Source organism: Orussus abietinus, unplaced genomic scaffold (genome assembly GCF_000612105.2).
Source record: "Orussus abietinus isolate OABI.00-Male unplaced genomic scaffold, Oabi_2.0 scaffold20, whole genome shotgun sequence".
NCBI classification, from domain to species: Eukaryota; Metazoa; Arthropoda; class Insecta; order Hymenoptera; family Orussidae; genus Orussus; species Orussus abietinus.
Window position 1 is genome coordinate 1,069,712 of NW_019394282.1, and position 27,968 is coordinate 1,097,679.

The 27,968-nt window shown below is 40.5% G+C and overlaps 6 protein-coding genes across 7 annotated transcripts; 3 read left to right on the top strand and 3 right to left on the bottom strand.

Moving 5' to 3' along the window:
• Positions 1–699: 699 nt before the first annotated feature.
• On the bottom strand, positions 700–7,730 carry LOC105694599 (nucleolar protein 58). Of its 2 annotated transcripts, none has more exons than XM_012415442.2 (4): positions 7,371–7,730; positions 6,450–6,557; positions 4,862–5,472; positions 700–4,523 (listed from the first exon to the last, which is right to left on the bottom strand). In XM_012415442.2, the coding sequence occupies exons 1-3, from the start codon at positions 7,425–7,427 to the stop codon at positions 4,894–4,896; spliced, it is 744 nt and encodes a 247-aa protein (XP_012270865.1). In that variant the 5' UTR covers positions 7,428–7,730; the 3' UTR covers positions 700–4,523; positions 4,862–4,893. The 2 variants fall into 2 exon arrangements, with proteins under 2 accessions (XP_012270865.1, XP_012270864.1); XM_012415441.2 differs by having other exon boundaries at positions 700–4,526.
• A 106-nt stretch (positions 7,731–7,836) lies between these two features.
• LOC105694598 (cleavage stimulation factor subunit 1) lies at positions 7,837–9,991 on the bottom strand. The gene is made up of 4 exons (XM_012415438.2): positions 9,721–9,991; positions 8,579–9,476; positions 8,411–8,504; positions 7,837–8,226 (listed from the first exon to the last, which is right to left on the bottom strand). The coding sequence occupies exons 1-4, from the start codon at positions 9,807–9,809 to the stop codon at positions 7,982–7,984; spliced, it is 1,326 nt and encodes a 441-aa protein (XP_012270861.1). The 5' UTR covers positions 9,810–9,991; the 3' UTR covers positions 7,837–7,981.
• A 248-nt stretch (positions 9,992–10,239) lies between these two features.
• LOC105694472 (ribonuclease P protein subunit p20) lies at positions 10,240–11,044 on the top strand. The gene is made up of 3 exons (XM_012415162.1): positions 10,240–10,430; positions 10,630–10,798; positions 10,896–11,044. Exons 1-3 carry the CDS (start codon positions 10,263–10,265, stop codon positions 11,012–11,014), a joined length of 456 nt encoding a protein of 151 aa, XP_012270585.1. The 5' UTR covers positions 10,240–10,262; the 3' UTR covers positions 11,015–11,044.
• A 43-nt stretch (positions 11,045–11,087) lies between these two features.
• LOC105694473 (transmembrane protein 203) lies at positions 11,088–11,870 on the top strand. Its single transcript, XM_012415163.1, has one exon. It carries the CDS (start codon positions 11,113–11,115, stop codon positions 11,524–11,526), a length of 414 nt encoding a protein of 137 aa, XP_012270586.1. The 5' UTR covers positions 11,088–11,112; the 3' UTR covers positions 11,527–11,870.
• A 1,695-nt stretch (positions 11,871–13,565) lies between these two features.
• Positions 13,566–21,942, top strand: LOC105694587. The gene is made up of 10 exons (XM_012415422.1): positions 13,566–13,593; positions 15,046–15,247; positions 15,338–15,446; positions 15,532–15,633; positions 16,148–16,412; positions 16,494–16,655; positions 16,750–17,337; positions 17,780–18,198; positions 18,279–18,486; positions 18,934–21,942. The coding sequence occupies exons 1-10, from the start codon at positions 13,566–13,568 to the stop codon at positions 19,143–19,145; spliced, it is 2,295 nt and encodes a 764-aa protein (XP_012270845.1). The 3' UTR covers positions 19,146–21,942.
• Positions 21,943–22,113: 171 nt separating this feature from the next.
• Positions 22,114–27,933, bottom strand: LOC105694586 (protein shuttle craft). Its single transcript, XM_012415421.1, has 10 exons — positions 27,745–27,933; positions 26,010–27,507; positions 25,717–25,890; positions 25,228–25,617; positions 24,846–25,127; positions 24,454–24,744; positions 23,900–24,363; positions 23,274–23,804; positions 23,088–23,194; positions 22,114–22,892 (listed from the first exon to the last, which is right to left on the bottom strand). The coding sequence occupies exons 2-10, from the start codon at positions 27,418–27,420 to the stop codon at positions 22,781–22,783; spliced, it is 3,762 nt and encodes a 1,253-aa protein (XP_012270844.1). The 5' UTR covers positions 27,421–27,507; positions 27,745–27,933; the 3' UTR covers positions 22,114–22,780.
• Between the last annotated feature and the right edge of the window lie 35 nt (positions 27,934–27,968).

The following is a 27,968-nucleotide window of genomic DNA, read 5'->3' on the forward strand; positions in this document are numbered from 1 at the left end:
TTATTCATAAATCGCTTCAACGCGAGTAATAAGAAAACGGTTTTTGGTCGCTACGCGCGTTCAAAATGAAATTTCTAGGTGAAGGAGAAAATTATCATTAATCGTTCTTAATTATTCCCCACGAAATCATGATCGGTACTGTTCGTTTTGGGCATGGTTACTGTTTGTGCTTCGAAAGTACAAACAACAAAACGAAAACCCCGAAAATAAATCTGTCATGCGTGAAATGACATCCGTGATACATAAAATGTATTCCACGAGACTTTAAATTAATTTTTCATCGTACCTACATGTAGCAACAGCACTATAATTACTTTTATTTATTTTCACTCTCCCGTTGTAAGTAACACTCGGATACTTCACTGTAGGTAATATCAAATGCGATTTCATGTTACCAACTCGGCAAAGTCAAACGTGATGTACGAAATTATAGTGTTTCGCAATAGGTGCCTTTCTTAACTTTGCTTCATCAGTACCTTACAAATAATTACTTAAAATTAAACACGAAGGTTAAGAAAAATTTCTCCTTACTGTTGTATCAGCGGAGTATATCTCGTAAGAGTCCAAAAACATTCATCTCGATTACCGCCAAACATCTCCATTTTTTTTTTCGATTCCATTTGATCACATATACATTGATCTAATCAATCGCTCCTGCTCTGTACTAAACGCAAATCTACAAAATGAGAACAGACCGACTGATACTAAAATGTATTTATTGGATTTATTCATCGAAGCAATTTTGTTACAAAAGATCGATCAAACATCATCTCGTGATCCTCGTTATTATCATTGTCAGTTCCTACTTTAATAGAAGTAGTACAGTAACGGAACAGACAAGCCATGTCTAGGTACACATCGGATCGTACCAACCAGGACTAAGGATTTTATTCCCATGCAAAGTGCTACGCAATGGAATCACTAAAAAAATCTAACCCGAACCAAAGGATAGGAAGAGTATAAAAACTATTTCCTGCCTTACATCCACAGATCACTCATTACTGAATTTATACTTTACTATTGCTATAATAAAACGCTAATGTACTTTATTACTCGTAACACTTGCCTTGCGAAAGAGCACCTCTTACTAGGCAAGCTTATATGTTCAGTATTGTTCACATAATTATTTTAACTAACATGTAACCCTAATCGCTAAGTCTAAAGCCGCACCCAACGAGACACTGGAAACTTACCATTCATAATCAAACTCTCAACATAACGCTTTACGTCCTTTAAACGCATATGCCATACATTATCAGTCATAATTACAGTAAAGAGCTACGCTGTTTTTAGAAAACAATTGCAAAAGATATTTAAATCCTACTAAAAGTGGGATTCACCCCACCATACATTATCTCGGCATAAAACCATTAAATTTCGCTTTTAAAAAGCAATTGAATCATCGATAGAAAAGTTAAATCCAAGCGAAGTCGCTACATTTTCTGTTAAAAGACACAAAGCAAGAGTAACCATCGATGCAACCTACCGATACTCGAAGCCAAGCAATGAGTAAGGTAAAGTAATGGCATAACCTTAAACATGCCATAATGTTTTAAATGCACAATTATAAACAGTATCTGGTGCAATCATTTTTAAGTCAGAAAGAGACTAGATGAGTCAAAATAGCAAGTATCAGCTAGAAAGAGCGATAGAGTTACAAATGATGTATAAGTTCTATTCGACATATTTAAACTGTAAATTATTAACAATACGCCGAGGAAATAGTATCCACTAAATTTGCGTATGCTTTGTTCGATCAAACGGAATCGTACTTTACGGAAACGAGAATGTATGATAAGTTCAATATACAAATATCCGATCTCTTCCGAGCCCTCCTAACCTTGATCGAAACCACAACGACCGATCCAACCAAGTCATTTTCTCAAGAGCTGCAAGTCTTGTTTATTAATACAGATTCATGGAAATACAGTTCAATGTATAACGATTACTCGCTACAAAAACACCAACGCTAACTGTTCAGAGATTGGAAAACAGTCTGTATAAGTGCTACGTAAGAAAATAGTGCTTCGGTCGTTCGGCAAGATCGAAGAGCCCCGGCACTGTACAGCTCCCCTGCTTGCTTCGCACGTGTTCTTAAGTATTCGTTGATATACCTCGCCTGTCAATCGCAGGTGGATTCGCTGACAGATTGGAACGAGTCGATACCTCTAGAGCGAAGGATGTTTATAGAACGACTCCTACCGACGCATTACACATAACATGGTAGACTGCTGGGTTGTTTAGGTTAACTGCACTCTACGCTTGCAGCGTTTTTAGCTGGGTTACGCGTCCTCACCCTAGTGTTGCATGAGTATAGTACAAATGCATAGCGACAGTGTCGGTGTTGAATGGTATACATATTTTTCATGCATTATTATACCTTAGCAATGCTACCGTACCAGTCAAGCAGGCAAACATTAAAAAATTGTATTTGTTAAAAAATAAAAAAAAGCTGCACTGAAATTTTGTTTCAATGACGTATATTCATTAATTATCACAAGCATTTCTAACTCAATGCCTTTGTCTTTACGCGAAAAGCTTATAAAATCCAAGTTTATTGCCAAATATTCGCATTAGCTGTTCACGGGCATTGCAATATTGCACTTTTGTAACACTTGTCCTCTGCAATGGTGTTAAAAGCGTAACGAATCGAATGCAATGCACCATCAACCCGACACCATCAAGCCAAACACGATACAACACTGACCAGTTGAACACATTTAGTGGTAATACTCTACACTAGCGATGCTCTGTAACGAGCTGAAAACGCTATTTGCGTGCACTTTCTCCAAGTTCGAAGTCTCGACCACTAGTTGTAACAACACACGCTGTTTAGAACACAAGTGCATTTACACTTTTTCACTTCTCAGTACAAAACTGTAGTACTTTATGTATTCGCCCTCGAGTAGATGCAGCGAGTGTACGTAGTTATCAACTGGTACCACGAGTATACAGTAAATATATAAAACTTAACCTATAAAAATTCTCAATTTCCCCCGAAACATGTTTCACAAGTTCACCTTGGACTCGAAGGTTTCTAACGTTCGTGGCAGTCGACAAGAATGTATCTACACTTTTGCGTCTTCTCAAGAGAAGGATGGTTTAGTCGGTTTCACTCGAGCGGAGAAAGTACAGCTAACCTAAACAAGACTACTCTTTTCTCGCTTCGATACCAACGTAGCGCAACACGAGTTTCTCACGCAACACCGTGAGCGAAGCTTGGCCTCGCTGTGACTGGATGCAACCAAGAGGCACAGTCCCTTACGACGCATTCGGATTGTTCCATATCGAAAGAGCCAGGTGTTTCCGGACATTGTATGCAGAGTTTTCATTGCACGCACTCCCAGTCGTGGGGCGACGCGACGCATGGCGAAGACGCTCCTCGTCCCTCGGTGTCTCATTAAGTGTGCTGAGAGAACCCGCTAAGTATGGTGCATCGATCGTACGGCCTATCTGTACACTCACAACCGTTCAGATACACAATAATATTAACATATTTAATATTGGACCAGTAAAAGCAAAGTAGAAAACCTCCGATGAAGACCTCGCGCGTTGGACCGACGCCGTGACTTTACGCTCGCGCCTAACTGCGCGTTTCACACCTAGATAGCGCATCTTTATCAATCTTTCCCTCTCACTCGCTCTCGTTCGCGCTTTCGTTCTCACGCATACTCTCTCTCTCTCTCTCTCTCTTTCACTTTAACGACTTTGACTTAGGCAGGACGAATGACGGACTGCGCTCACAGTGTTCGCCACGTGCCGTCGAGTCGACTCGCGGGTCGAAAAACGAGGGACGCACTTTTATCGGATCCCCTCTCGTAAATAATCCACCGAACGAATCCGACCGCGATTAATCACGCACACCCTCTCATCCTTTAGAAATTCCACTTCCACCCGCCCGGTGAAAAAGAGAAGTCAACTCACCATAATTCTCATATATTCCACTTCATTCAATCGTAATGTATATATAAGTAAGGTATTACAGTAATTTTCTATGTACGAATTAATATTTCCGACCGCTTCCACCCCGAGCCAGGATCGAAGAGGCGACGGAGGCTATACCCTCTCGAGGAGCCCTCCGATCTGGACTCCGACTTGCAAGCAATCCCTTCTATATAAGTCCATATTAAATATATTTTACAATAATATTATCATTGTACATGAACAACGTATGCTCTACACCTTGGTCTGCCATCGTTGTTTGCCAACCAGCGCAACCAACGAGTGCCGTTGCAAAGAATCGTAAGAAGTTCGCTTTAAAGTTCCTATGGTATACGCCGTACCATAAAATAAAGAATGAGAAAAAAGGTCGTTATAAAGTCACGCTCAGACGAGAAAACAACGTCCAGAGATAAACACCTAAGAGCGACCGGTCCTTGGATGCTCGGGCGCCTGGCAAATTGCAAGCAACAAACATACGACTCGGATGCGCTGATTAGGGAAACGATCGGCAAGGTGTCAATTAGTTAAAATAGACGAGGGGACTGGATTTGTGAACCCCGTTGTGTGCGCCGCCATGGTACCTGCTAGAATAATAAAACGACAAGGTTGCAATTTTCAGTCCCACAACTGACGTCGAGATCGTACTCGTTCAAAAATCTCATCTGTCGACTCAATACTCAAAACGACATCTTCCATGATATCTGATGCAAATCAAAAGGACTCGAAATCAAGTACACGGTACCGAACAACAAAATATTACCAAAGTCACATACCTCGATTGAATAAAGTTAAAGCCTAACCAACCGAGGAACTAAATTTACAAAACTTCATACGTTGCATACGATAACCTCTACATGAATATCTATGAAATGTTCAACAGGTATTATCAATGCCGTTTCTGGATTTGCATAACACTTACATGAAAAATGTGGTAGAACAGGCAGAGAGAGGTTATTCCTTCTTTTCCTCGGTAGTAACGGTAGTCGAAGCATTTTGGGAGTCCGATAGGGACGAAGGTGGGGCTTCCGAGGTGGCGTCTGTTGCATCTTGACTCGAGTCAGAGCTGTCCTTGATTTCCTCCTCCTTCTTCTCTTCGCTGGCAGCTACGCTCTTGGTCTCCTCTGCCGAGTTCTCCGATTCCTCCGTCGTCTTCTCGTCCTTGGAATTCGACTCGGGCACTTTCTCGTCCTTGTCTTTACTCTCCACCTCTTCGGCGTTCTTTCCGTCATTCTCTACCACCTTGATGTCGTCCTTCTCGTCTTTACTGTCACCTACGTCCATCTTCGAGGACTCCTCCTCGGAGTGCTTTTCGCTTTTGTTGTTGGACGCCTCCTCATCGGTATTATTTTCACTGCTCTTCTCCTGCCTCTTCGGACGACCGCGTCCACGACCGGTGCCTTTCCCTGACGACTCTCTCTTCTCTCTCTTGGGTGGCGAAGGTGCAGGGGCAGGCGAGGAGAGTGTCAAACCACGAGCCGAACTCCGGGTACGCCTTCTTCCTTCGACCTCTCCAGCCGTTGTGTTCAGTCCCTGCAAGAAACGCCATATTAATTACCAGATCAAGATTAATGAAATAACGCAAAGTGTAATTTAACTTATCACATGTACACCTATCACCCTACTCAGCTACTTTCTCTACTTTTAACGAAAAACAACCAAGTTAACCCTCCATAACGAAATTGTACTGTTTAAACCAAGAAGAAAAAATTGATATACTGTGAAATCTGCAAGTATCAACCTCCCAATATTAACTATTTCTTTATAAATTAAAATATTTTCAAATATACCTCTATATAAACAAGTTCCTCGGTTACGATAATAAAGTGCCACATTTACCTCGCCAGAAAAATGAAATGTTTTAACAAAATTTCAACATATGAGTACATAATATTAAAGTTACATGGCGTTATACAAAATTAAAGAGCATTAAACGATCTCCAAATGTCAATTGGACATGCGTTAAGACGAATTGATCTCATAATTAAAAGTAATCCCATCGCTGATATCATACATCCATGACTAGTCTCGCGCCAACCATGACATTTATTCCCAACGACCTTTTCTAATACCCGAGGCACAATAGACGATCCCACTGTCAAGGAAAGACATCCAACGAACCATCAACGTCTCGTGAGACCAGGACAGCGAGGTGTTCGAAGAGATTCAAAATTGGCGCCCTCGTGGCCATTGGAGGGTTCCGCCCCTCCCCCGTCGAAGATTCTCCCCTCTTCCCCCACTCCGCCGGTCGGCTACCCCCACCACTCGCCCTTGGTCACACGTAGCAAGTCAGGACCAGCGAGCGCCGGTGGGGAAGCCAACCTGAGGAAAACGGAGGGAAGAATTGGAGGGAAACGGAGAAAAAGGGAAGGAAATGCAGCCCTTGAGGAAGCCGCGATGAAAAGAAAAATAAATAAATAAAAAAAAGGGAAGCAGCCACGACTTGAAGGTCTTCGACCGCTCCGACGAGACTCGCCGGTCGACTTCCTCGGAGATCTCTCGAGGCTCACCTTGATGATGGCTTTGCCCTCCTGCGCTGTCCGTTCCAAGGTCGAGAGCCTCTTGGTACCGCCGCGTTTATTTTTCGTCGGGGTGGGCTTCTCCTCGGACGACTGGTCCTGCAAAAGCGAGAGATGTAATCTCGATTCCGGCGCGTTCCCTCTTTCGGAGCGGCGACGGTCCATCCTCGCGGCCCTCGAGTGTCGGACGCGTAGTATCGCTCCGTCTCACTCGGTCTCACGGTGCGGAGTGAGAGAGATAGAAAGAGAGAGAGGAGAGTCTAGAGGAAGATGCCGACTCGAGGCTCCGGTACATGTGCGGCGACGACTCACCGTGACCTACGATCACTCGCGGGCAGCGAGGAGGACTTCGGCGACGTGACGCGATAATTAGTGGCATCGGGCCGAGCGATAAGATTGTCGGGAACGGCCGGGCCGCGGGTTTAACTTTCCCGCCCGTTCCGCCGTGGAGGGCCGACGCACACATCTGGCGCGTCCCGCCCGGCACGGCGCGCCGGTAGGCACGGATATTCTCCGGGAAAAGGCCCGAGCGGTCGCCATGCTCGCGGATTTCCCGCCCTTTTTGAGGAAGTCGAGCCGCCGGACCACTGGCGCGCAGCGACGGCCCCAGAGTCGCGCAAGAGATACAAATAAAAAACAGCCGCCATCTTTGCCGATGAAGGACAAACGGCGCAGCTTTGAAAGAGCACCGAATACGCGCCTACGAGTCGGAGCCGAGCCACGCGACGTCGCCCTAACCTCTCGCGACTCGCGCCGAGCCTGGTCGGCCTCGCGACCGCGGACCGGCATCGGCGCGGCCGACCTGGACTTAACCTGGACCGAGCGTCCTCCCGTTTTTCGGGGCACTGCACGGCACCTCGGCGTGAAAACTCGGCTTGACGAAGCCCTCCGAGCCGCTCCTCCCGGCCTTACCTTGGACGCATCCTCGACACTGTTGTCGTTCTTGGTCTCCGCCTTGATGTCCGACATTTCTTTGCGCGTTAATCACTCAAAAACACAGGAAAACCACTGATTCTCCGCAAGAATTTGCGCCGAGCCCGGTCGCACTGTTTATACGATAAGCAAAGATGGCGGTTAGCGTGGGTCACGTGACCTCGTCAAACGCGGAGCGGGAGTTCGGGGCGCCGCCTGGCGGAGCAGGGCCAAACCGCGCGCGTAGCGACGCTCTTTTGGCGGGATTAATTTAAAACCTACGAGACGTACTCAATTTCCTTTGTAAAAATAATTCCAGCCGATTTCTTTTCCTCCGTGAAGTGAGTTGTTCGCAACTATGATTTTGCGGCTGACCTTGTTCTTGAAATTCGCATTGAGGTTTGGTCACCTTCGATGTTAAATTCAGAACGCGAGGACTCAACGTAAGATTAGTAAAATCCTTAAGTATGTTATAAATAAATTTTGCGAAAATTCTTAAAACTATAAAAGTACTGTACACGTCTCGATTTGTCAATGGTATCACTGAATCACCCGGGTGATTCTTATGAAGTACAAGTGCATGAGTTATTAATGCGCATTTGCTGCACTCTTTAATGTGTAGGCATTCGTCTGAACCAGAATCTGGCTCTAAAGTCATCGCTGCATGTCAGAAAAGCTGGAGCCACGGGAGAGTGAACAATTAACCGAACGGGACCATTGTGGCCCAATGATAATAACTGTTTCCTGGATGCATTTCTAGAATTCCAAGCACATAATGACGTTGTTGCTTCGTCAGGGAACATGACATAGTCTTCCGTATGATTGAAAATTGCTTGAGCCTTGTGTTCTTGTTTGCCTGTATAGAAGAATATTAGTACCTGAATTTCAGCTTTTATAGTTAAATGCGCGAATATTTTTGTACGTCCTAGTTTTAAAATGAAAACTCACAAGATATCAATTCAAGTTAAAAGATAATAAAATGGAGTAATAACCATATAGTACATGCGAAACTCTACAGTTAATTCTAATCAGACTTTTACCTGTCGTACCAGCTCCGGTATATGCAATTAAACATCTACTGGTTGATAGTTCCCACAATTTTATGAGAGAATCTTTCCCCGAAGATAGCAAGTACTATAATTAATAGAACAAAAATTGTATACATTCTATCGATAAAAACCATATATTCAATGACATGGTCAACTAACCTTTCCATTCCTTGTGAATGTTACAGAGCAAACTTCATACCCATCGTGTGCTTTAACAAAGGTATTTATGCATCGATTCGAAACTCCATCCCATATTTTAATGCTTCCGTCTTTCCCTGCTGATGCATATGTCTTTGCATCTGGTGAAAACTTAATACTGGTTATCCCAGCAGTGTGTTGATGACTTGGTATACTGCATACAAAGCATTGTGCTGTGTTCACATCGTATAATCGAACTACTGGATGATTCGTCCCCACGATAAGAAAGTCACCAGTTGGATGGAATGATAAGCATCGTATTTGATCTGCATCTGTGATTGTCCGAAATGCTTTTTTTACACTTGCTTTACTGAAGTCAAAAAGCTTAACAGAAAAATCACGGCTGCCTGACACTAAAATTGGTTCTCTGGGATGGAATTCTAAGCATGTTACTTCTTCTAAATGATCATACAAAGTCCGAATCACTGGATGACCTCCTGTCTGATCACCAGGAGCCATTTCGTCTGGAGCTGACTTAGCTAACATTCTATCGACATCCAGAATTTTAATTGATGCATCAACTGATCCCGTGGCTATTAGTTGACCATCTGCCGAGAATGCTCCAGCTCTACAATTTCCTTTATGCGAAGTAACATAAGCAGTTTCATATTGTGCAGGTTCAGGAGCTTGAGTTTGGGTTTCTGTTTCAAATTCCAAGTCCAATCCTGGTCCTAGAGTATTATCGAAATTTGTAAACGTTGGTATATTATTAATATCTTTCTTTCCTCGATCTGGTTCGTGTGCTGCTCCAATTAGCATCAAGTGTAGTAAACGGTCCGACGGTGGACACGGTGGGTCTGCTTGAGTGATATTAGATAATTGCACAGCGAGCGTTTGATGTCCATCATAGAATAACTGACTGAAATAATTATTTCACTAATAGATTTTCTAGAATATATTTTACTTATACACTACTTTGCATAAGTAAATCCATTTCTGCAAAGCATATCCAACCGTATAAAGTAATTAGTAATAAAAAAGCAATGCAATAAACCACTTCTTGCCTAGTATAACGCTAGAATAATTAATGGCATGCAAGAATCATTTATCTGTCCTCTGAGTCCATAAACGGCGCAAATATAATTACTGATATAATAATTAACCTGATCATAAGTCGGTACAACAGTTCTCGGCTTTTAATGATATTCTTCGGATCGACGTCGAAATCTTTAGAAGCATTGTGAGTTTCCATTTCTTCTTGTTGCGACTGAATCTTGGCGGCTGATCCTTCGATACTTTCAACAGTTAATATAAATTATTCAATTGCCGAACAAATCACGAATAAGACGCACAACTCATTCATAGGTTAGTTCCATGTCAACAATGTCCGACCATATTACTGCGTTTATCAAGAACGCTGATGATGTTTAAAAGGACTTGCCTTCATTGTCGGTCAGCTACTCGCTCCAACAGAAATACCCAATAAGAGGTTCCACAAAGTACCACGTGACACGGTACGGCATATTTTCCCCTTAAACAACGAATAAATATCGAATGCGATATTTCTACTATGCACCAATAGGAGCCAACTTTTCCCCTAGTACCATATCATGATTGGCGAAGATCAAAATCTCGAAAGCGATATATATCGAATTATTTCGAGATTAAATTTGTTCTTGTCGAGTGTGCACATGGAAATATCAGAATGGCGGAAACAAGTGATAGGTCGGGAGAGGATGTAAAGGAGCAATTCAAAAATAAACAAAAACGTAAGGAATATCCAAAGACACAGTATTTATGTAAAAAGAAGTACTCCATCGTGCAACCTAAAAGGAAAAAAGATATTTATGTAACAAAGAAGACAAACTTTAAAGTAAGTTCAGACTACAATGTTCTAACCTCATTTTTGCTCAATTTTGAATACCAGAGGTTAAGAGTTGCATCTGCCTTCGTATTTATAATTTCAGTAGACAGTGTAATTTAAATATCTTTTTTATTGAAAGTTTTGCATGAACTGACAAAATAATAATATTGCGTAAAATGAAATGCATTTTTGCACTGTTTTTTTAAAGGCTCAATTGAGTAAGTGTGAGAAACTACTCGATGCAGGTGAATCTGAGATAATAATCCATGGTCTTGGGACTGCTGTAAACAGAGCGTGTCATTTAGCCCTACAATTAAAAGAGAATCATCATGGGACTGTTGATATAGATGTTAATACTTCAACCGTAGAACTCATTGGTATGTATAAGTCACGTAGTGGTTGAGAAACAAATTCATTATTCATTAGTTCATTATCAAATATGATAACATCAATTTCAATCTTTTTTTCTATTAGATGAATTTGAGCCGCTTACTGACGACGTGGACTATGAAGTAAACAATAGGCATAGTTCAGCAATACATATTCGTGTCTTCCGTAAAGCATTATTAGGAACTCTAAAGTATGCTATGTGAGAATAATATAAAGCATTTGTGAAATGGAAATCATTGCAATGATACGTTAAAAGGATATTGTGTACTGTAATTGTATATCTACTTGAAATTATTGAAAGATGATTTTTTCATTAAATCAGTTAGTTCACTGGCTAGGTTTAACGATTTTTGAAATATGGATAAATTTAGTATCTCTGACTATTTTTACAATATTGCTAGCATTAAAACTCGATGAACATTACTTCTTAGGCAGCTCTGGCTGGTGGGTTGTATTTTCACCACTATTTGTTGCGGATGGTCTGAATACATATTTCTGTACGATAATATTCATAAGAATGCGGATGGAAGGAATGATGAAACCATCGATACTACGAACACTGTGGAGTTTAATATTCTTGCTCCTCATCTTTGTCTTTAAGTACCTATTATGTAAAAAGCTAACTGGTCAAAGTAACTTGGAATACTCCGAAGTGTTGAGCTCTGTGTTTATACTTCTACAACTTATCGCCGTCAGAGCTTGCCAGCTTCACTGACCCAGAAGAAATAGTTTAAGGAGTGTACCTGAATGTACAGTCATACTACCACCTCAAGCTCTAGGGATATACATAGGTAGTGAATTCCTGTATAATGTCTGATGAATAGTTGTATCATATAATGTACAAACTCTGTACATATAACTTTTTACCAAGCTTGCCAGAGAGTATTGAAATAATTTTCTTTCAAGCGCTTTTGTACATGGAACACCAAACATTTATTGCGCTTATTTAGGCTATATTTCATTGCGTAATACTTAATCTGTAACCTTAAATATTTGTATATAGACACATGGTAAAATATATCAAAGAAAGTTACACAAATAAGATATTACTAATTCATATCATCAATTTTATTTATTTACATATTAGGTACAAACACTTTGTGTCCATATTGCCCATTCCATTTTACACTAATTTTATATCCCGCGACTATTATATTCTTTACTTGCGAGTGTGTATAATGATAAAAATAAAGAGTGCTTTCATTCTCCAAAAAAGAGATTCTTCAAGTATACTCGCGATCAACACGTGTTGTCTCCATCATCTTCTAAGCTTTATTTTTGTATTTATAACTTTTATTTGAAAAGTAAAAAAGAGAAGGCTAACACTATATCTCTTGTGTACCATGTCAAACAGCTAACTAAAGAAAAAAGTAAATTCTGTAATAAACTTCAATTTTCAACATATTTCCATGAACTATAAAGCTAACAAATTAATATACGCATTAGCGTTTAACTTTTAATCCAGTTACGTAGCATCAATGGAGCAACTCTGACCTAACAATTTTACACCAGCCAACGGCGCATGTTTAATCACAATTACGCCATAATCGAATTAGGCTTAAATAAGGTAGGACATGGTCAGCGGAATCGTTAATTGAATATAGGAACGATTCCGCCGACCTTCGTCCACCGGTGCTTTGATTTCTGTTAGAATATCGCAAGGCCCGTCGATAAAGACCTACATGTACCAGTGAACCCAGAAGCTCGTGTTCTCTTATTCTCTTATTCATCCCCGGCACCGTCGCACGCGACACGTACATTTTTCCCATCTAAGTTTAATAAATATAAACATAATCGACCTCGTCTATCTATTGACGTCACCCCGTAATTCAGCGAATCACGTGCTTCGCCTTCGACGCTATTCTTAGTACCGTAAATAGATAAAATCTTTCGTCTTACGGAGCGGCAGTAAAAAGGAACGCATACTCCACTTCCTCCAGCAAAACTAACGGAGCGCAAAGCAAAAAACAAACGAACCACCGATCAGGCATTACCCCATTGAATCAATGAAAATTTGAAAAAAAAAAAACCCACCCCTGGACAACCGGCTCAACGAACCACCACAAATAGAACGAATGGAACGGGAGGTGTTTACTCGGCGTGCATATCCGGGACGTAAACTAAAGCATAAACAAATCATACACAGACGCGCGCGAAAATCCGGCAAAGAAAGCCGCGATCGAGTATTACCGAGTCACTCTCGACTCGAATTCCTCGGAATCGAAGGCACTCGATATCCGCGCGGGGATAAGGGAGGCAATTAAATATTGAGAAAGGTCATAAAGCCGGCGTTAATAATGGTTCGATCGAGTGCCAATAATAAACAGTTTAAAGGCCTATAGCCGGGTGGGTGATGGGCTCGCTCCCCGCTCGACCCGCCGCTACCTGCTCTCCGCCCCTCCCACCCCTCGGCGGTCCGCCGACCGTGCCTTCCCCCTTCCCTCATGCCCTTTAACGTCACGTGGTCTTGCCCTCCGATCCCCGCGCGGGCCAACCCCGCTTCTCTCCTACCGTAGGGGATCAATATTCCCGCCCGTAGGGAGACAGAACTAACGTCCACGCAGTTCGGCAAGCAGGGTGGCGGAAGGGGTGCCCGTCAAACCGCTCTATAGGCAAAGCCTGTTGCTGCCACTCGAGAGGCTGCTCTTGCCGAGGTACCTCCTCCGTTACGCGGACGTTCCCATTGGATTTCGTTTCGGCGACACCCCACGACGCCAAGGCCAGTGATGAGTGGTGGGCTCCAAGCCAAAGATTATGGATAGGCTGGCTAATTGGACGCGCGGTTAGTTCTCCGACCTTGTTGCCCCTGCACTTTCTTACGTATCCTTAATTCGTGTCGATATTTACGGACGTGGTTGTAGGGCTGCAGCGTATTTCGCGAAAAAGAAGGGCGAGTTTCTTCAGCGAGATGTGGCGTCGGCGAGAAATTTCATCCTGACTTTTAACCGCCAGTGAGAAATTGAAAATTAGACCATTGGACCGATTTTAAGGCGCTATCAAAGTGGAGGATAGGTGATTGTGATACTTTTATACGGACTGGGTGTACCGTTTCACATTTTTCCACGTGAATGTGGGAACTTTAAGGGAGTTCTGGTATCCGTGGAATATAACTTTTTGTAAACAATATTGAGAAATGTTCACAGATTTCAAAGTACTGATATTTTATGGGTACAGGGACCTTCCCTTAAGGTCTTCATATTCACGTGGTAACATTTCAAACGACTCGGTGTATCCAATTCGGAGAAAAGTCCCATAAAAGGAGCTCGTGAACCACTTTCACACCGCCTTAACGAAACGGCCTCGATGGTGGTGAAATGTTTCTTTTTTTTTGGACGTGAATGGATCCTCTTTTTTTAACCGAGAGAGTAACGCATTAACACTGATGAAAATGTTTGCGCAAATTGTCTCAATACTAACACGCGAAGATGAATATAAGTAGTAATGAACTATAAAAATGGAATTTATCCAAATTGTTTCGGTAGTTAAACACAGATATGAATGTTAGTGGTAAATAACAGTAAAAGAAAGAATTGGGATGGGATGCCAAGAATGAGCGGCGATTTTAATGCCAACTTCGCCAAGTCGGAAACACATGCGATTGATTTTTTACACATTGAATTGAAAATAAATAACACTAATGGAAACGTTTACGCAATGTAATACTAAAAACACAGGAATGAATGTATATAGTAATTAACCGTTGAAAAAGGGTTTCATTTTCCGAAACGGGTCGCTTTAATAACGTCTGAACTGATATGTGATATCGTGCCAAAAAAAGTTTCACCTTATAAAGTAAAAATCATGGTATATATATATATATTTTTTAGGTTCTTTTAATCGTGAGGGCGGAAATAAAATGTGCCGGTCATAACTTTATTAGTAGCGTAACGAACCGGAGAATTAGATTAGGTATGAATAGGTGACTAATTGCACACGCGGGTGGTTCGTATTAATTGATTCTTATCGTCCCAGGTCGACGATTTGATTGAATTACAAGTAATATAATAACCCACGAAATTGGTTTCATTTAGTGGCGAAAGTTCCCCTTTTCGGTCATTTGGTGAATTTTACGAGTTTTGGAAATGTTTTTAAATTAAAGTGTTTATAAAATAGTCGATTTTACCCAGGGGTAGCATTGTATAATAAATGGCTCATCCGTGTTTTAAGGGAAAATTTTCATATGCATTGAACGTTTGGTGTATCGTGTTCATGTTAACTTTCTTTTATCTATTAGGCATAAATTCGACAACACCTGGTTCCGAACACAATTGTGTAACAAATTCATCGGAGTCCCTGGACAAATTACTTGTCACTGCACCTTCATGGACCGCTGTGAATCAAGACTTAAGATGGATTTTCCTTCTACACGTTTATGGATTTGCATGCCTCTTTTTTGTACTCAGTTTCTACACCTTCTTCTCAATTTTAAATTTAAGGTACGTCAATTTGTTATCCACTGGGTAATGATTTAATTAGGCGTTACGTTCCCTGTAACGTTAGGTACATCTCCAAAAAAATATTTTCAGATCACTGATTTCCAGCCGGCCTTTTTTGTCAACGATTAATATATTCTTATGCTTGCTTGGAGCATCACGGGCAGGTTGTCTCTTCATTGATCCTTATAATCTCAAAGAGGTAAGACTCTAATATCTTTACATTGTAAATGCATTATTTAAAAAGAAACGGACTGCAACATAAAACAACAAAATTGGGATTTCAGACGATGCCTAAAGTGATTGGCTCGATCATGTGGGACATTGGATTTCCCTGTGTCACCTCTGCCTTCTGCCTTATACAACTGGCATTTCTTCAACTGACACAGGTAACAATCCCAATACCACTCATGGAAAGTAGTAACATTTTTCTGAAGGATTTCGAAATAAATATTTACACGAGATTCGCGAAATCCCGGGACGTGGCACCTAGCCAATTGTAGTTTAACAAGTTAAAGAGCGCCGAAAGAAAGTTCCGAAAATCATGCTCGCTTCCTATTTAAAGTGAGTCGTCAGGAATTCTATTTAGGCGGAGACTGTTAGGTTTGGTACCCGTCGAAGATAAATAATCTTTCCACTGACATCAATGCCTATACCATTAGGTGAGGAACGTTATTGTCAACATGTGACTGCAGGCATTAAAAGCGTCTGCAAAAATATACCAGCGATGACCGAGAAAAACGTTTGCGCTTTTCTAAACTGAAAACGAATGCTCGAGACCTTAAGGATTTTTAGCATTTCCATGTTCACCGAATACGATTAAATTGAAGATGTCAATTATCCCCTGCGGATAAAAGATACAAATTGTATATTCATAATTACGTGCTCGTATTATTCTTACAGTTGAAATTCGGGCTCGAGAAGATACAAAAAGAATCCTGCCTGAGTGTCGTGATCACCTCACACTTTTCCTTCATCATTGCAAGCGACGTGGTTCTCATATTTTATAACCACTATGTCGAGAAGTATGTGGTGCAAATCGTATTCCTAATCTGGAGCGCAGTTCTGTACACGACCTTCTTGCACGCGGGTTATAAGGTGATGCACCTACTGAGGACCATGCCCAACAGTTTGTTAATCCGTGAAAGTACTCATCCAAATCAAAAAGGTCCGTCACTACCTCTTATAGGAACGACACCTTTACTATATTATTCGAACCTAATGTATTTTTATCGACCTTTGTTTACAGGCATCATGCAATTCGCCATGCTCGCACCCTACAAAAATCTAGCAACGTCCGTAACTGCTGCCCTCGTTCCTACCATGCTCTGCCCTAAATTAAAAGGATCGGAAGAAGTCGAAGCACCCGTTAGTCCTAACAAGGACTCAAGTTACAATCAGAGCCTTAAAGGTAACATTTAATAAATTTCAGTGCATTATCGTCGGCGTACATCTAGACTGAGATTATAGTCGACTAACTTATTTAATAAACGGTTCCTTCGTAGCCGAAATGCCGAAATCGCCTAAAACTCCAGAGAGAATCCGGAAAGATAGTCTGGCCACGTCGCTGCAGCCATCGGCGCAAATTCAGGCACCTCAAATTCAGCCGATTTCGACGGTGCCGGAAGTGTATGTAAGACCTCCGACTCCAACGCCTTCAACGGTTGATCTACCGACTATAACGATCTCAAGCCCGAGTCGCAGAAGCTCTCTGGCTAGCAGACGAGGAAGCGACGTCTCCAGGACTTCCCGCAGGAGTTCCGAGTGCAGCGTGAAACTCCCCGGCGAGGATAATTCGTCGTCCCTTTCCGAGTCGAGGCGCAATGCCGACTTCACCGCCAGGCACTTTCCCGATAAAGAGAGGCCGCGAACTCCTGAAAGTATTTTAAGGAGACACTCCGAGAACATCACACCCACTGGGAGCGCGAAAGACATCCGAAGGTGCTCCGACTTCACCCATGAGAAAAATCGCAGCTCGCAATTTGCAACAAAATTGAGGAGAAACAGCGATTTCGGGAACAGGACCCCAAGGAGGATGATGCCGCCCGATGAGCACCATAGACTGCCAAAGTTACCCGACTATAGCCCCACAGGTCGGTTTGATTCGGATGTTTTTTCTTTTAATTTGATTTTCATAAACTTTAAGGTGATGTGAAAGAGACTTGATTATGAAACTTTTCTGCGAACTGGGTATACCGAATCGCTTGAAATTTTACCACATGAACGTAAATACCATAAGAAAGATCCTGACACTCGTGAAATTTCATGTTTAAATCTTTTCTTTGTAAACAATTTTGTATTTATTAAATGCAAAAAATGGAATTTCATAGGTGTCAAGGACTTCTTTAGAGCCTCCATATTCACTTGGTGAAATTTCTATCGATTCGGTACACCCAATTCTGATTGATCCTTGAAATGTAGCTTTCACATTACCTTAAATTAAAACTAGGTATGGCTATTTTTAATTAGTACTCCAAAGATTAAATTGACAAAGAAATAAGAAATTATCATGACTTCATTTTCCTTCGAATTTAGGTTCCAGGCGGAATTCGGACCTCGGTAGTGTGACGAGCACGAAAGTCGACTCCAGAAGGAATTCCGACTTGTCGTACAGGCGCAATTCCGAAATGTCTCAGATCAAACCGCTCGTCATAAATCGTCATTGCAGTGACGTAAGTATCAGAACCTTGGACAAAAGTCCAACGCATTATCAGTGCATCGTCCCCGAGAAAGCGGACATACCCGAGAAATCCGAGTCTGACTCGGACCAACCGGACTGCAGCGAAAAGGCAGCTTTGATGTGCGGAAAACCTAAGGATAAGGACGAGGAGGCCAGAGGCCGCAAGAAAAACCTATCTTGGAAGACTGATAAGAATAAAGACGATCCCGAGGAGATCACCGTGGAGTCCAGCTTATTACGCACCGAGTCTGCCGTGACGGAAGGGAGGGTCACGGTAATTATGCACATGATCCCTCGTAACTTTTAAGTTTGTTCGATAGAAATGATAATGATAAATGTTATTCGTTTATGCAGCGTGCGGATTTTCGACTTCAGTTGATACTGGACCACATCGCATATGTAAATCGAACTAAATCGGACACTCCGTTGCATATTCCGGAGGCCGATACCGCAGCTGCTCGCAAATCTCAAATACGAAGGGTCTTAAATGTCATGTATGCCACTGCGATTCTAGGCATTGTACTATGCATTACAGAAGTGGCTCGAGTAATTGGTCCGTACGGTAAGGCCCGTTTTTAAAATCTTAACTCGACAAATATGTATTTGGCACTCTCACTTCTATGTACTGACAGTATACAGAATTGTTACTTTCTTGCAAAACCTAACGATATCAAGAAAAAACAAAGAAATGACAAAGTCAGGGATGTCAAGGTGGGATGAAAGTAGCGTCAAAGAAGTCTCGTTTATGAAACTTTCCTCCGAAAAATTGTTAAATGTCTAAACAAATTAAAAAAGAAAAAATGAAATATCAGGGGGGGAAGGACTTTCTTTCCGCATCCACATTGTAAAGTTTGAAACGATTCGGTACACCCAGTTCGGAGGAAAGTTTCATGAACGACTGACCCCTCAGATACCATTCCCTTAAGAGAGACGTTACGCGACTTGTTAATTAAATTGCGAGCACAATATGCGTTCAGTAGAAGGGTAAATGACATTATGAATTTTCCAGGTCTTTTGGCCGACACTGTCAAGTATGGCACGAGGCCAGCAGCTCATCAGTACCCTAAACCATGGCCGTGGATCATATACCAAACATTGTGTAGGGTCCTGGAACTCATAATGGGATGTGCTATGGCAAGCATAACGAAGCAGCCTTCGGTAAGCCTTCGGCATCATCAGTATTTGAACAACTATCCCAGCTATAGTTTACGGATCAAGTAGGTGGGTATTTGCGTGCTAAGCAATACTATCTCGTTCCCGAAACCTAAGCAAAAAGGGGATGTAATGCCAAACCGTACGTTTCTAAAGTTGTCTGGGCTATACTCGACTCCTTTCGTGTCTGTAATCAAGAGATCTCGTAGCAGCCCCACGAGTTAAGGCGGCTTCTTCCGTGAGAAAGAAGCTTCCGGTGCAATTGTTCGTTGCATCGTTCCGACTGGCAAAATGAAAGGTTTCTACCCGTCGTAAATTCGCGGTGCATTGCGTGTGAATGCAGATTTACTCCGACAAATGTGGGGAGTCTACCAGCTGATTGCAGTCCGACTTGACGGAACTATAAAGCGCCTCTCTTAGACTGATCGTAATTTCTACTGCAAAACGGAAGATCGACTGCGATATATGTATATGGGCGTGCGAGAGAAAGAGAGAGATAAATGGTGACAATTATACGGGGGAAAATCCTCCGGCCGGATAAATGGTAACCCGAATCTTATAGTTGACGGTAATGCAGCAATATATCGATGTGCAACATTCTAAAGAGCAGAAACTAAGTTCAAATGACATATATAAATATATCTAACTTTATATTTTTCGAGTCGCAAACTCCTCCGGACAGGACGACACTCACCTTCTACAGAATCTATTTTAACGAGCGAGAGCGTATATATATTTTTAACTTTAGATTAGTATCTCAACGCTACTTTAATTGTTTGTTTTTTTTTGGTATTTCCCCGGCGGCTCGAATGAAAAGACGGAGGGTATTTAGGGCCGTCGTGATTTTACGCAAAATGCTTTGACCAAATACTATGTTAAAGCTGCACAGTAGAGGCGGGATGTACATAATTGAAACCCTTTAGCTCTAGTTTAGGGATCGATATCGAACGGAACAATTCATTAATAATGCGTTCTCCACGACTGGAATAGTCGTCGCAAGGAGCGAACCCTTCTTAAGTGCCCTACTCTTGGATGTTCGAAACAAAAATAATTTATTACTAAAAACATTGATGTCTAAGTGGTTTAACTACAAATGAAACTTGTAACAGTGTTGTGATCTTATATGTGATATTCGTTTAAATGTATAGACTGGAGGAATAAGTACTTTGGCGACACAAGTTCAGCTTCTTAAGGACCAGATCTTCGTGACCATACATTTATCGTAATGCCGTATCAACAAAATGTAGGATACAATTGAGTAGCTGACATTTAAAGGAAATAGATTCCATAGTAAATATGAATTTCTAGAGTAATACGCGTATTTGACATTTTCTTTTTTTAAGTCTAATTCTCTCAATATTTCGGCCCTTGAATCTGTTATATCAAACCGTAAATTGTAACGAGTCTTGAGAAATTGGCCATTGCAAGTCTCGGTACTTTCCATGTAACGGTGAAATTAATATTTACATTCCTTGAAATCGTTGGCAAAATAAGTTTAACGTAACCTAATGTTCCCAATTGTTTAATTTTATTTAAGAAAAAAAAACGATATAAAAACCGTACATTTGTTCGTTACAAATAATCAAAAATTGTAGCACTATCTTCAAGTCAATACATATTGTTAATAGAGGTATAACGTTTGTGCAACTAATCTCTATAGTACAATGAAATGACTATCTATGAATCATACAATCGGAAATGGTCACGATGGCAAAAACAAAACCACGGCTATGCTTGTACCATCAATGAAAACAGTAGACACTGTCTGTTGGAGCAAAAAGTAGATTAAACATTAACTATAGCAGTCTAACATAGATGTATGATGAATGTTTAATGTGCCAAATATTCATGTTACGCATTTTAAATGTTTATGACGGTATAAGTCCTAAGTTAGAAAGGCGTCTTGACGAAGCATTTCAAGAGCCATATTGGCAGAATGATTCCAGATTGGCGTATCTGCAAAGGTGGAACTGTAACACTATTTTTATCAATGAATAACCGGTATTTTAAGATTGAAAGATGTTGGGCATATTTTTATTGCACTCGAGCGTTGCTTTTGGCGGAAGACAATAGTTGTAACGCAAGGGTGACTTCAACTGAATCTTAAAGGGACGTCAAATATCAACAGTTGAGAACTAAATGAAGATATCGAGAAGCTCGGTAAATGAGTAAAGTATATTTTATAATTGTCTGATTATTTAAACCGTAAAGACTTATTAAGGGAATTAGTTTCACCAGTTTTGGACCTACGTGATTCTTGAACCCACTCCTTTGAGAGGTTTCACGAAGAAGTTCAATTAACATTGCTTGTTATTAATTCTACTTTTGTACAAAGTTTAATTTGTAGGTATACGTGAGAAATTGAAGTCATCCTTTCACGAAGAGCATTGCGGTATCCTACTCTTGACTGTAAATACACGAGAACTTCGTGGATTTGTGATTCAAACTGAACATACTCTTAGAACGGTGATTCATAATATTTTAAGATACTCGTTAGTGATGGGAAGCCTACCGCTTGTGATACCTTTTCTTGTAAAAATAAGTTTGTTTACTTGACGCGTCTACCACTGTCAGTTATAGATTGGGCAAACATTAGAGAAGTTGGATTAATAATTTCCTATTGGGTTATAACCGCACACGACGGATGAAAGTTCGACAATACGAAATCAAACTTCATCGTAACATTCTACACGTGAACTGTTCATATCAAAAGCGGAGATCATCAGGCGTCGTGATTTGCAAGTGAAGATTAGTAAACAATTAAGACAGGCGCAGTGTAACATCAGTGTTATGAATTTGTATGAAGTTGTAACACTCGACGGATGAATTTTTACCAAAAAATAATAAAGGAATAGGCGAAAAAGGATCCTTTAAATGGTCTGCACTTTTCCTTACTGGAAAATAGTACGTTCTAAATGGTCCGTTAAGAACTTCGTTTTCAATCGTTTTCTTGAAGTTTTAATGTTATAACTCGAACTACGTTATATAATGAAACGTTTCTAGATTGTTCGAATGATCGAAAGAAAAGGACCCACTCTTGAAATTGCCTGTTTTATATATTTTACATCATGCAGCGATCACCACAGAATCGTATTAGAATCGTAAGCCTATGAAATTGAGAACATCGTACATATTGTTTACAATTGTATAAGCAATAAGGAGGGGGTCGATGTTCTCCAACCTAGTCAAAGTTGTGCATGTATTTAAATTATCAGAAGTATCGTAGGACTCAACTCATTGTAAATTTAATTATTTAATACCAAATTGACCATTCACCTCGTTAACTGATGTTTGAATATACATTTCTTATATTACTTCTGTGGCACTTTGCATCAAGTTACCATATTTTTCTATCGAACACTTAACTATATTCATATTCATAATTGTTAAATGTATTTTCAAGCCTTTTTTTCTTTTTTTTCAATTCGGTGCAAGCTATTTAATGAAACAACGGTAACAGTGAATATAACCTTTCGCCAATCGAATAATCGGCGGTTCTATTTACGTAATAATGCATTTCAAACCTTTATCTTGCGTCATTTAATCTACCAGCCAATGACAAATTAATCGCATGAACGTGATTATTAAATTGAAAAGTCGCGAGCGCATTTCTAACAAATTATCCAGGATACTGTACTTGATTCTATTTTGAACATTTCTATATAACCACTTTACCCATCCAGCACGTACAGAAAAATATACAATTAACCTTTGTAATCGAAATAATCTATTTCCGGCTCAGGCGATCTTGATCTCGATGCTGGAGTCTGAGATTTCTGCAGTTTCTTAGTAGCTAATGGCAACACGTCCACGTTTCTGTAATGTTTAACGAGAATTACCCTTTAACTTATTCGCTACATAGATGATAAAGAGAGACTAGCAATATTCTTATCTACTGAGTTGATCACAGAGATTCACATTTTAGTAAGGAATACTGTTAATCACATCCGCAGCAGTTAAAGATTATTACCACCCCTTAAAACTGTGAAGTATAGAAAATAATATTTTTACCGCAGTGAAATACCACTCCTCGAAGAGTTGAGCATAGGTCCAGGTACCTTCCTCTGGCCATTTTCTCGTTGCACAACTTTTAACAGACTCAGACTGGGAAGCCAGCACTGAAACGTAGCAAGCGAAATTTATGAAATTCTTCTCTAACAAATTAAAATATTTTAATCAGTCACGTGCAATATTTACCTTATCCTTGACAGCCGTTGCGACAACGTTCCTTTTGGGTTCTTGGTCATAAGCCTGACTTTCACAGCCAAATTGTTCGCAGCATTCGTGCACAAACTGTCTCTTGTCTCTGTTCATAATCTCAAAAGAGTAGCTCCTAGACTTGTGCTTAGAAGTCTTAGACAATTGTACTAGTTCTGTGAGTCTGTCGTGTACCGTCTGACAGAAGTACGGATCTTTCTTGGCCCATTGTTTCATGAATTCGCTATATCTGGGCATTAATTTGCCACTTAAATCAGGATTAACAATCTGCAGCCCTAGAGCCAATCTCCTGTTCCTCTCGATTGTTTTACACTCATCGTTACACTCTAAAGTTTTCAGTTGGTTTTGCTTCTTCGATCCTTGACCGAAGACCTCCTCCAAATCCACCGAATGACCTAGCTGCATATCTGCCATTTTGCTAGCTAAGATTCCACTAGCAATTCTCTGGTAATCGCGTGAATTCTCAGCACAGGCTCTGGTCATGCTTCTGTGACCACACTGACAGGTAACCTGTCAAACGAAAGAAATATTTTCTCTTTAAATATATACATTTCTTTGATTCTGAATAACTGTGCACTGAATAAATAATAAAAAAGCAGGCATACCTTCACCGTCTCCTTACAGGGTACATCCGGACACTTGCCTTCATGGCAAGCAGCGCCACAAATGTGACCGCATAATTCTCTCTGAGTAGTGCAAGGTTGTACACAAACGTACCCTGGTTTCTCGCAGGGGCCGGAGTGACATATTGTGATGCACTTGTGACGTCCACAAGATAAAGGTTTGCCACATGGCAGACCGCACGAAACTTCATTTACGTAACAAGGCACAGCCTTTCTTAACTCGTGATTACCATAGCACCACTTTTGCGTGAGAACAGTACATGGTGGACAGACTGGCTCGCTGTGACAATTATGCAAGACTTCATGCGTGCAAGGATGGTCTCTCGAACAGGGTCTGTCACAGGTTGGACGTCTTGTTCCACAAGGTACTGGAGGAAATATCGTAGCAGCTCCACACTCACAGTACAATTCATCAAAGCTACTCCTCCAGCAAGGTTGACACCGACCTGAAATAAATTAATGGTAATACTTATGGTCATCAACATGACCCACTAATTACATGTAGCACTAATTTGGATACCAAATGATATTCATACCTTTATGACAAGTTTGCTCACATTTATGCCTGCCACAACTGAGAGTTTTTGAACATGGCAATGGACATATATGTTCAATATCGATGCAGCATAATTGATTGCATTTATGTTTACCGCAAGACCGCTTCTTTGTACACTTTTTCTCGCAGCGAGCATCGTCAGCTTTAGTCATTAAATTTTTACACTCAATTTCCTTGTCCATATTACCACAGCGACATTTGACATTAGATGTAGACTCACAAGCAGGGCAGTCACCATGATGGCATAAGGCCTTACATGTGTGGGGATTACCTATTTATTGAGTAAAGAATATTATTTTAAGTTTATAATCATCTTGTGAAACAATTTAACATCGAGGTTCAGAACTATTAGGATATATTTTCAAAACTCACTGGGCTGACCACATTTAAGTGGTTTGTTGCAGACTTTATCGCATGTTGGCACTTCATCCAAACAACTTTCCCTAGGTTTTTCTAATGGAGTCTGACCGCAGCAACAGTGCGTTACTGACTCTGGCTTTAGCACACACGATCCACAAGGCCCTGAATGACACTGCTCCGTACATCTGTGGTTCCCACAGTCCAACAATTTGTCGCAAACATTAGAGCAAGTATACAAAGATGGTACATTAAGCTCACACCTCACATCTCTACTGTATTTGCCGCAGAAACAATCTGCAGAAAAATAATTCATATTACTTAAATTATAAGTGACAAAATAAAATGAAATAAAAGTAATTGATGTTTTGAAAAATGATGAAGAACAACGTTTCACCTTGATGAACCATTTTTTCACAGAATCCACAGTCACCATGATGGCACTTTTGCTCACAGGTGTGCTTGCCACAGTTCAACTCTTTGCCACAAATTTCATCACACGTCAGTAATGTTGTATTACTACATTGAACAGTTCTAAAGGTTCTGCCACATCCACAGTATTTTGTAACCATGGCTATACATAAGGGACATGCACCCGGGTGGCAAAGAAGAGTACATTTGTGAGCACAGTTGTTTTTAGATCGGATGCCTCCACAAGTCTCACCACAAGAGTGAGCAGTATCTCGACGGTTCCATTCCGGAGATTTCATCTTGCCACAGAAGCAAAAATATTCCTCAGGTATAACCATGGTGACATTTTGACAAGCTGGACATCTCCAACCATTCTCTAAAGACATATTAACAAACAATCATATTAATATCAGTAATTAATTCATATTATTTACTCCTTCTCTGAACATATTAAACACAATAAAAAATAAATTACCACTTTGTGATGATTTTGCCCATTTTTTCACACATCTCAAATGTAGTACGTGATAACAGTTTTGACATGACCATGTATGATCATTCTGTTTTATAAAGTCACAACATACGAGACATTCCAATTGACCTCTGTTTAACTGCTCCGTTAATCTTTCTCTTTGACTTGCGTCGTCATCTATAAAGTATATTACATTATTACAAAATATCAGAATTTCACATAATTGTATCTATAGAAAGATCATTTTATTTCATTTTAATGTACTCTAAGTTAACATACATTAGGTTGATACTAACCTAGTTCATTTCGCTTGCTGCTCTTTCTTTGATTAATACTAATTTTACCGCTGTTATCAGATTTTTTCCGCCAGTTTTCTGAATCTCGAAAAACATCCCTATTCCTGTCCCTATCTCGCATTTTCTCCCCTCTTTCGTAATTATATCCTTTACAATCATTATAGTCTTGATAATTATTTCTTCTATCTTTATAACCAGAATCGTATCTGTCATCATTTCTATCTCTTTTTTCCCGATACTTTGCAGATATACTACCATTTGGTAAGTTTCTTCCATTGTTAATTTGGGTATTTTCAGAATCAGTATCTTGAATCGAGAAATTTGGCTTATTACTGTGGTTATCATATTGTTGCAAATTTGCAGCTGACTCAAACACATTCTCGTTGGTATATGCCTGATCAATTTTGTAACTACCATCATATTCGTTAATTGCATTACCAACATGTTGAATTTGAGAATCGTTAAGTTGTACATTTGCGCTTGAAGCTATGTTTGCATTAACAGAAACATCTACAGATGCTTCTGCTAATTTTGTTGTTTCACTCGCTCGTACTTCTGAATGTCGCATCGTGTTCTTTCGCCCACTATAATTTCTGTCATTCTGAACATTTCCATGTGAGTGGAAGTTTCCTTTTGGTGATCTTACAAAAGTACTTCCACTTCGATATTGATTTTCTTGTAATTCATTACCTTTATAATTGAAATTCCTTCGATTTCCTTGCCGTTTCTCACTGAACCTACCTCGATTGTCCATGTAAAAAGTATTTACCGAACCTGCCCTTAATTCCTGTTTTGTTTCCTCACCTGCAACTTCTACATTGCAATTTTGTGGTGGCTTCCGATCTTTATTACCACTAGCAAATGTATTTTTTCTGCTAAATTTCACGCTATTTGGAATAAATTCATTGGCCGTAGCCTGTAAATTTGAGTGCTTTACGACATTAGAGTCAACTGTTTTTCGTTTTCCAGAAAATCGAGATGTACTACCACTGCTGTTATTTTTATTTTTTGTGTCATTACTACTCTTAGAAACCCAGTTCGGAGCACGCTGTCTTACACGGTTATCCTCATAGAAACATTCAGGATTATATACAGTATTAAAGATATCACAATTGGCAGTTGGAGCAGCATGCTCCTGATACATGTTAGGCAGTGATCCCCCATTGGGTGGAACTACATTAGGTGGGACAGTAGTAGCATTGACTCCCTGGAAGCCAAGGGCTCCGCTTTGATTGAAAACAACAGACCCATTCTGAGGGTAACCAGCAGACCTGTTTTGAAAAGAAGTCTGGTTCTGACCTTCGGAGGAATAACTCCAATTCTGAGGATTAGGAGTTGTATTGCTTTGGCTAGGATAAACATAGTAGCTAGGTTCTTCAGATCCATAGTAGGAGCCGTCCCATGTGGCCATGTCCAAATTTACAACCCTGTTTGAGAATTTAGTGTTCACTGAATTCACGACAAAAGAGAACGACTGTATGTCCAACGAGCTGTATATCTATAAAAGAAAAAAATGTCAGATCCATTAAAGTGGCAACACGAACATCGAGAGTTCCCCAAGCCTCAATTACCCCACCATAAGTTACAGCATAACCAACAATTCCTATTCAGTGGTACAACTTTGCGTACAACTCATACTACTGCTTCGCGTAACCCGTTTAAGAAAGGAAAACGTCTCATTTTAGGTCTCCTTTACGCAATATTTAGAAAAATATGAGAAAAATGGATTTTTTACCTTTTCTCTTCTATAAATCAAAACACGCACTACCGCTCATTGGTGAGCGCGACGCCGTCTCGAACTACCTGAAGATGCTATAGAAATAACAGAAATGGAGAAGAGGGAAGACCTCTTGAAGAGTTTGTGATGTCATAAAAATGATTCCTGGCAGAGAGAAGATGAGAGAAGAGATGAGCAGAGATGAGTTGAGAGATTGCTCACGGGCAGGGTCGTGCAATCGC

Bases quoted from the DNA above. Each gene is read 5' to 3' on its own strand.
- LOC105694599 (XM_012415442.2), bottom strand. From the start codon at position 7,427: ATGTCGGACATCAAGGCGGAGACCAAGAACGACAACAGTGTCGAGGAT. The intron at 6,558-7,370 runs GTAAGGCCGGGA...TCGCTTTTGCAG, and splicing joins GTGTCGAGGATGCGTCCAAG to GACCAGTCGTCCGAGGAGAA. The intron at 5,473-6,449 runs GTGAGCCTCGAG...CGTTTCTTGCAG, and splicing joins AGGGCAAAGCCATCATCAAG to GGACTGAACACAACGGCTGG.
- LOC105694598 (XM_012415438.2), bottom strand. From the start codon at position 9,809: ATGGAAACTCACAATGCTTCTAAAGATTTCGACGTCGATCCGAAGAAT. The intron at 8,505-8,578 runs GTTAGTTGACCA...TATTAATTATAG, and splicing joins CATTCACAAGGAATGGAAAG to TACTTGCTATCTTCGGGGAA. The intron at 8,227-8,410 runs GTAAAAGTCTGA...TCTTCTATACAG, and splicing joins TACCGGAGCTGGTACGACAG to GCAAACAAGAACACAAGGCT.
- LOC105694472 (XM_012415162.1), top strand. From the start codon at position 10,263: ATGGCGGAAACAAGTGATAGGTCGGGAGAGGATGTAAAGGAGCAATTC. The intron at 10,431-10,629 runs GTAAGTTCAGAC...GTTTTTTTAAAG, and splicing joins CAAAGAAGACAAACTTTAAA to GCTCAATTGAGTAAGTGTGA. The intron at 10,799-10,895 runs GTATGTATAAGT...TTTTTCTATTAG, and splicing joins TTCAACCGTAGAACTCATTG to ATGAATTTGAGCCGCTTACT.
- LOC105694473 (XM_012415163.1), top strand. From the start codon at position 11,113: ATGATTTTTTCATTAAATCAGTTAGTTCACTGGCTAGGTTTAACGATT.
- LOC105694587 (XM_012415422.1), top strand. From the start codon at position 13,566: ATGGATAGGCTGGCTAATTGGACGCGCG. The intron at 13,594-15,045 runs GTTAGTTCTCCG...TTTATCTATTAG, and splicing joins GCTGGCTAATTGGACGCGCG to GCATAAATTCGACAACACCT. The intron at 18,487-18,933 runs GTAAGGCCCGTT...TGAATTTTCCAG, and splicing joins TCGAGTAATTGGTCCGTACG to GTCTTTTGGCCGACACTGTC.
- LOC105694586 (XM_012415421.1), bottom strand. From the start codon at position 27,420: ATGGCCACATGGGACGGCTCCTACTATGGATCTGAAGAACCTAGCTAC. The intron at 23,805-23,899 runs GTATGCCTGCTT...TTCGTTTGACAG, and splicing joins CCTGTAAGGAGACGGTGAAG to GTTACCTGTCAGTGTGGTCA. The intron at 23,195-23,273 runs GTAAATATTGCA...GCTACGTTTCAG, and splicing joins CAACGGCTGTCAAGGATAAG to TGCTGGCTTCCCAGTCTGAG.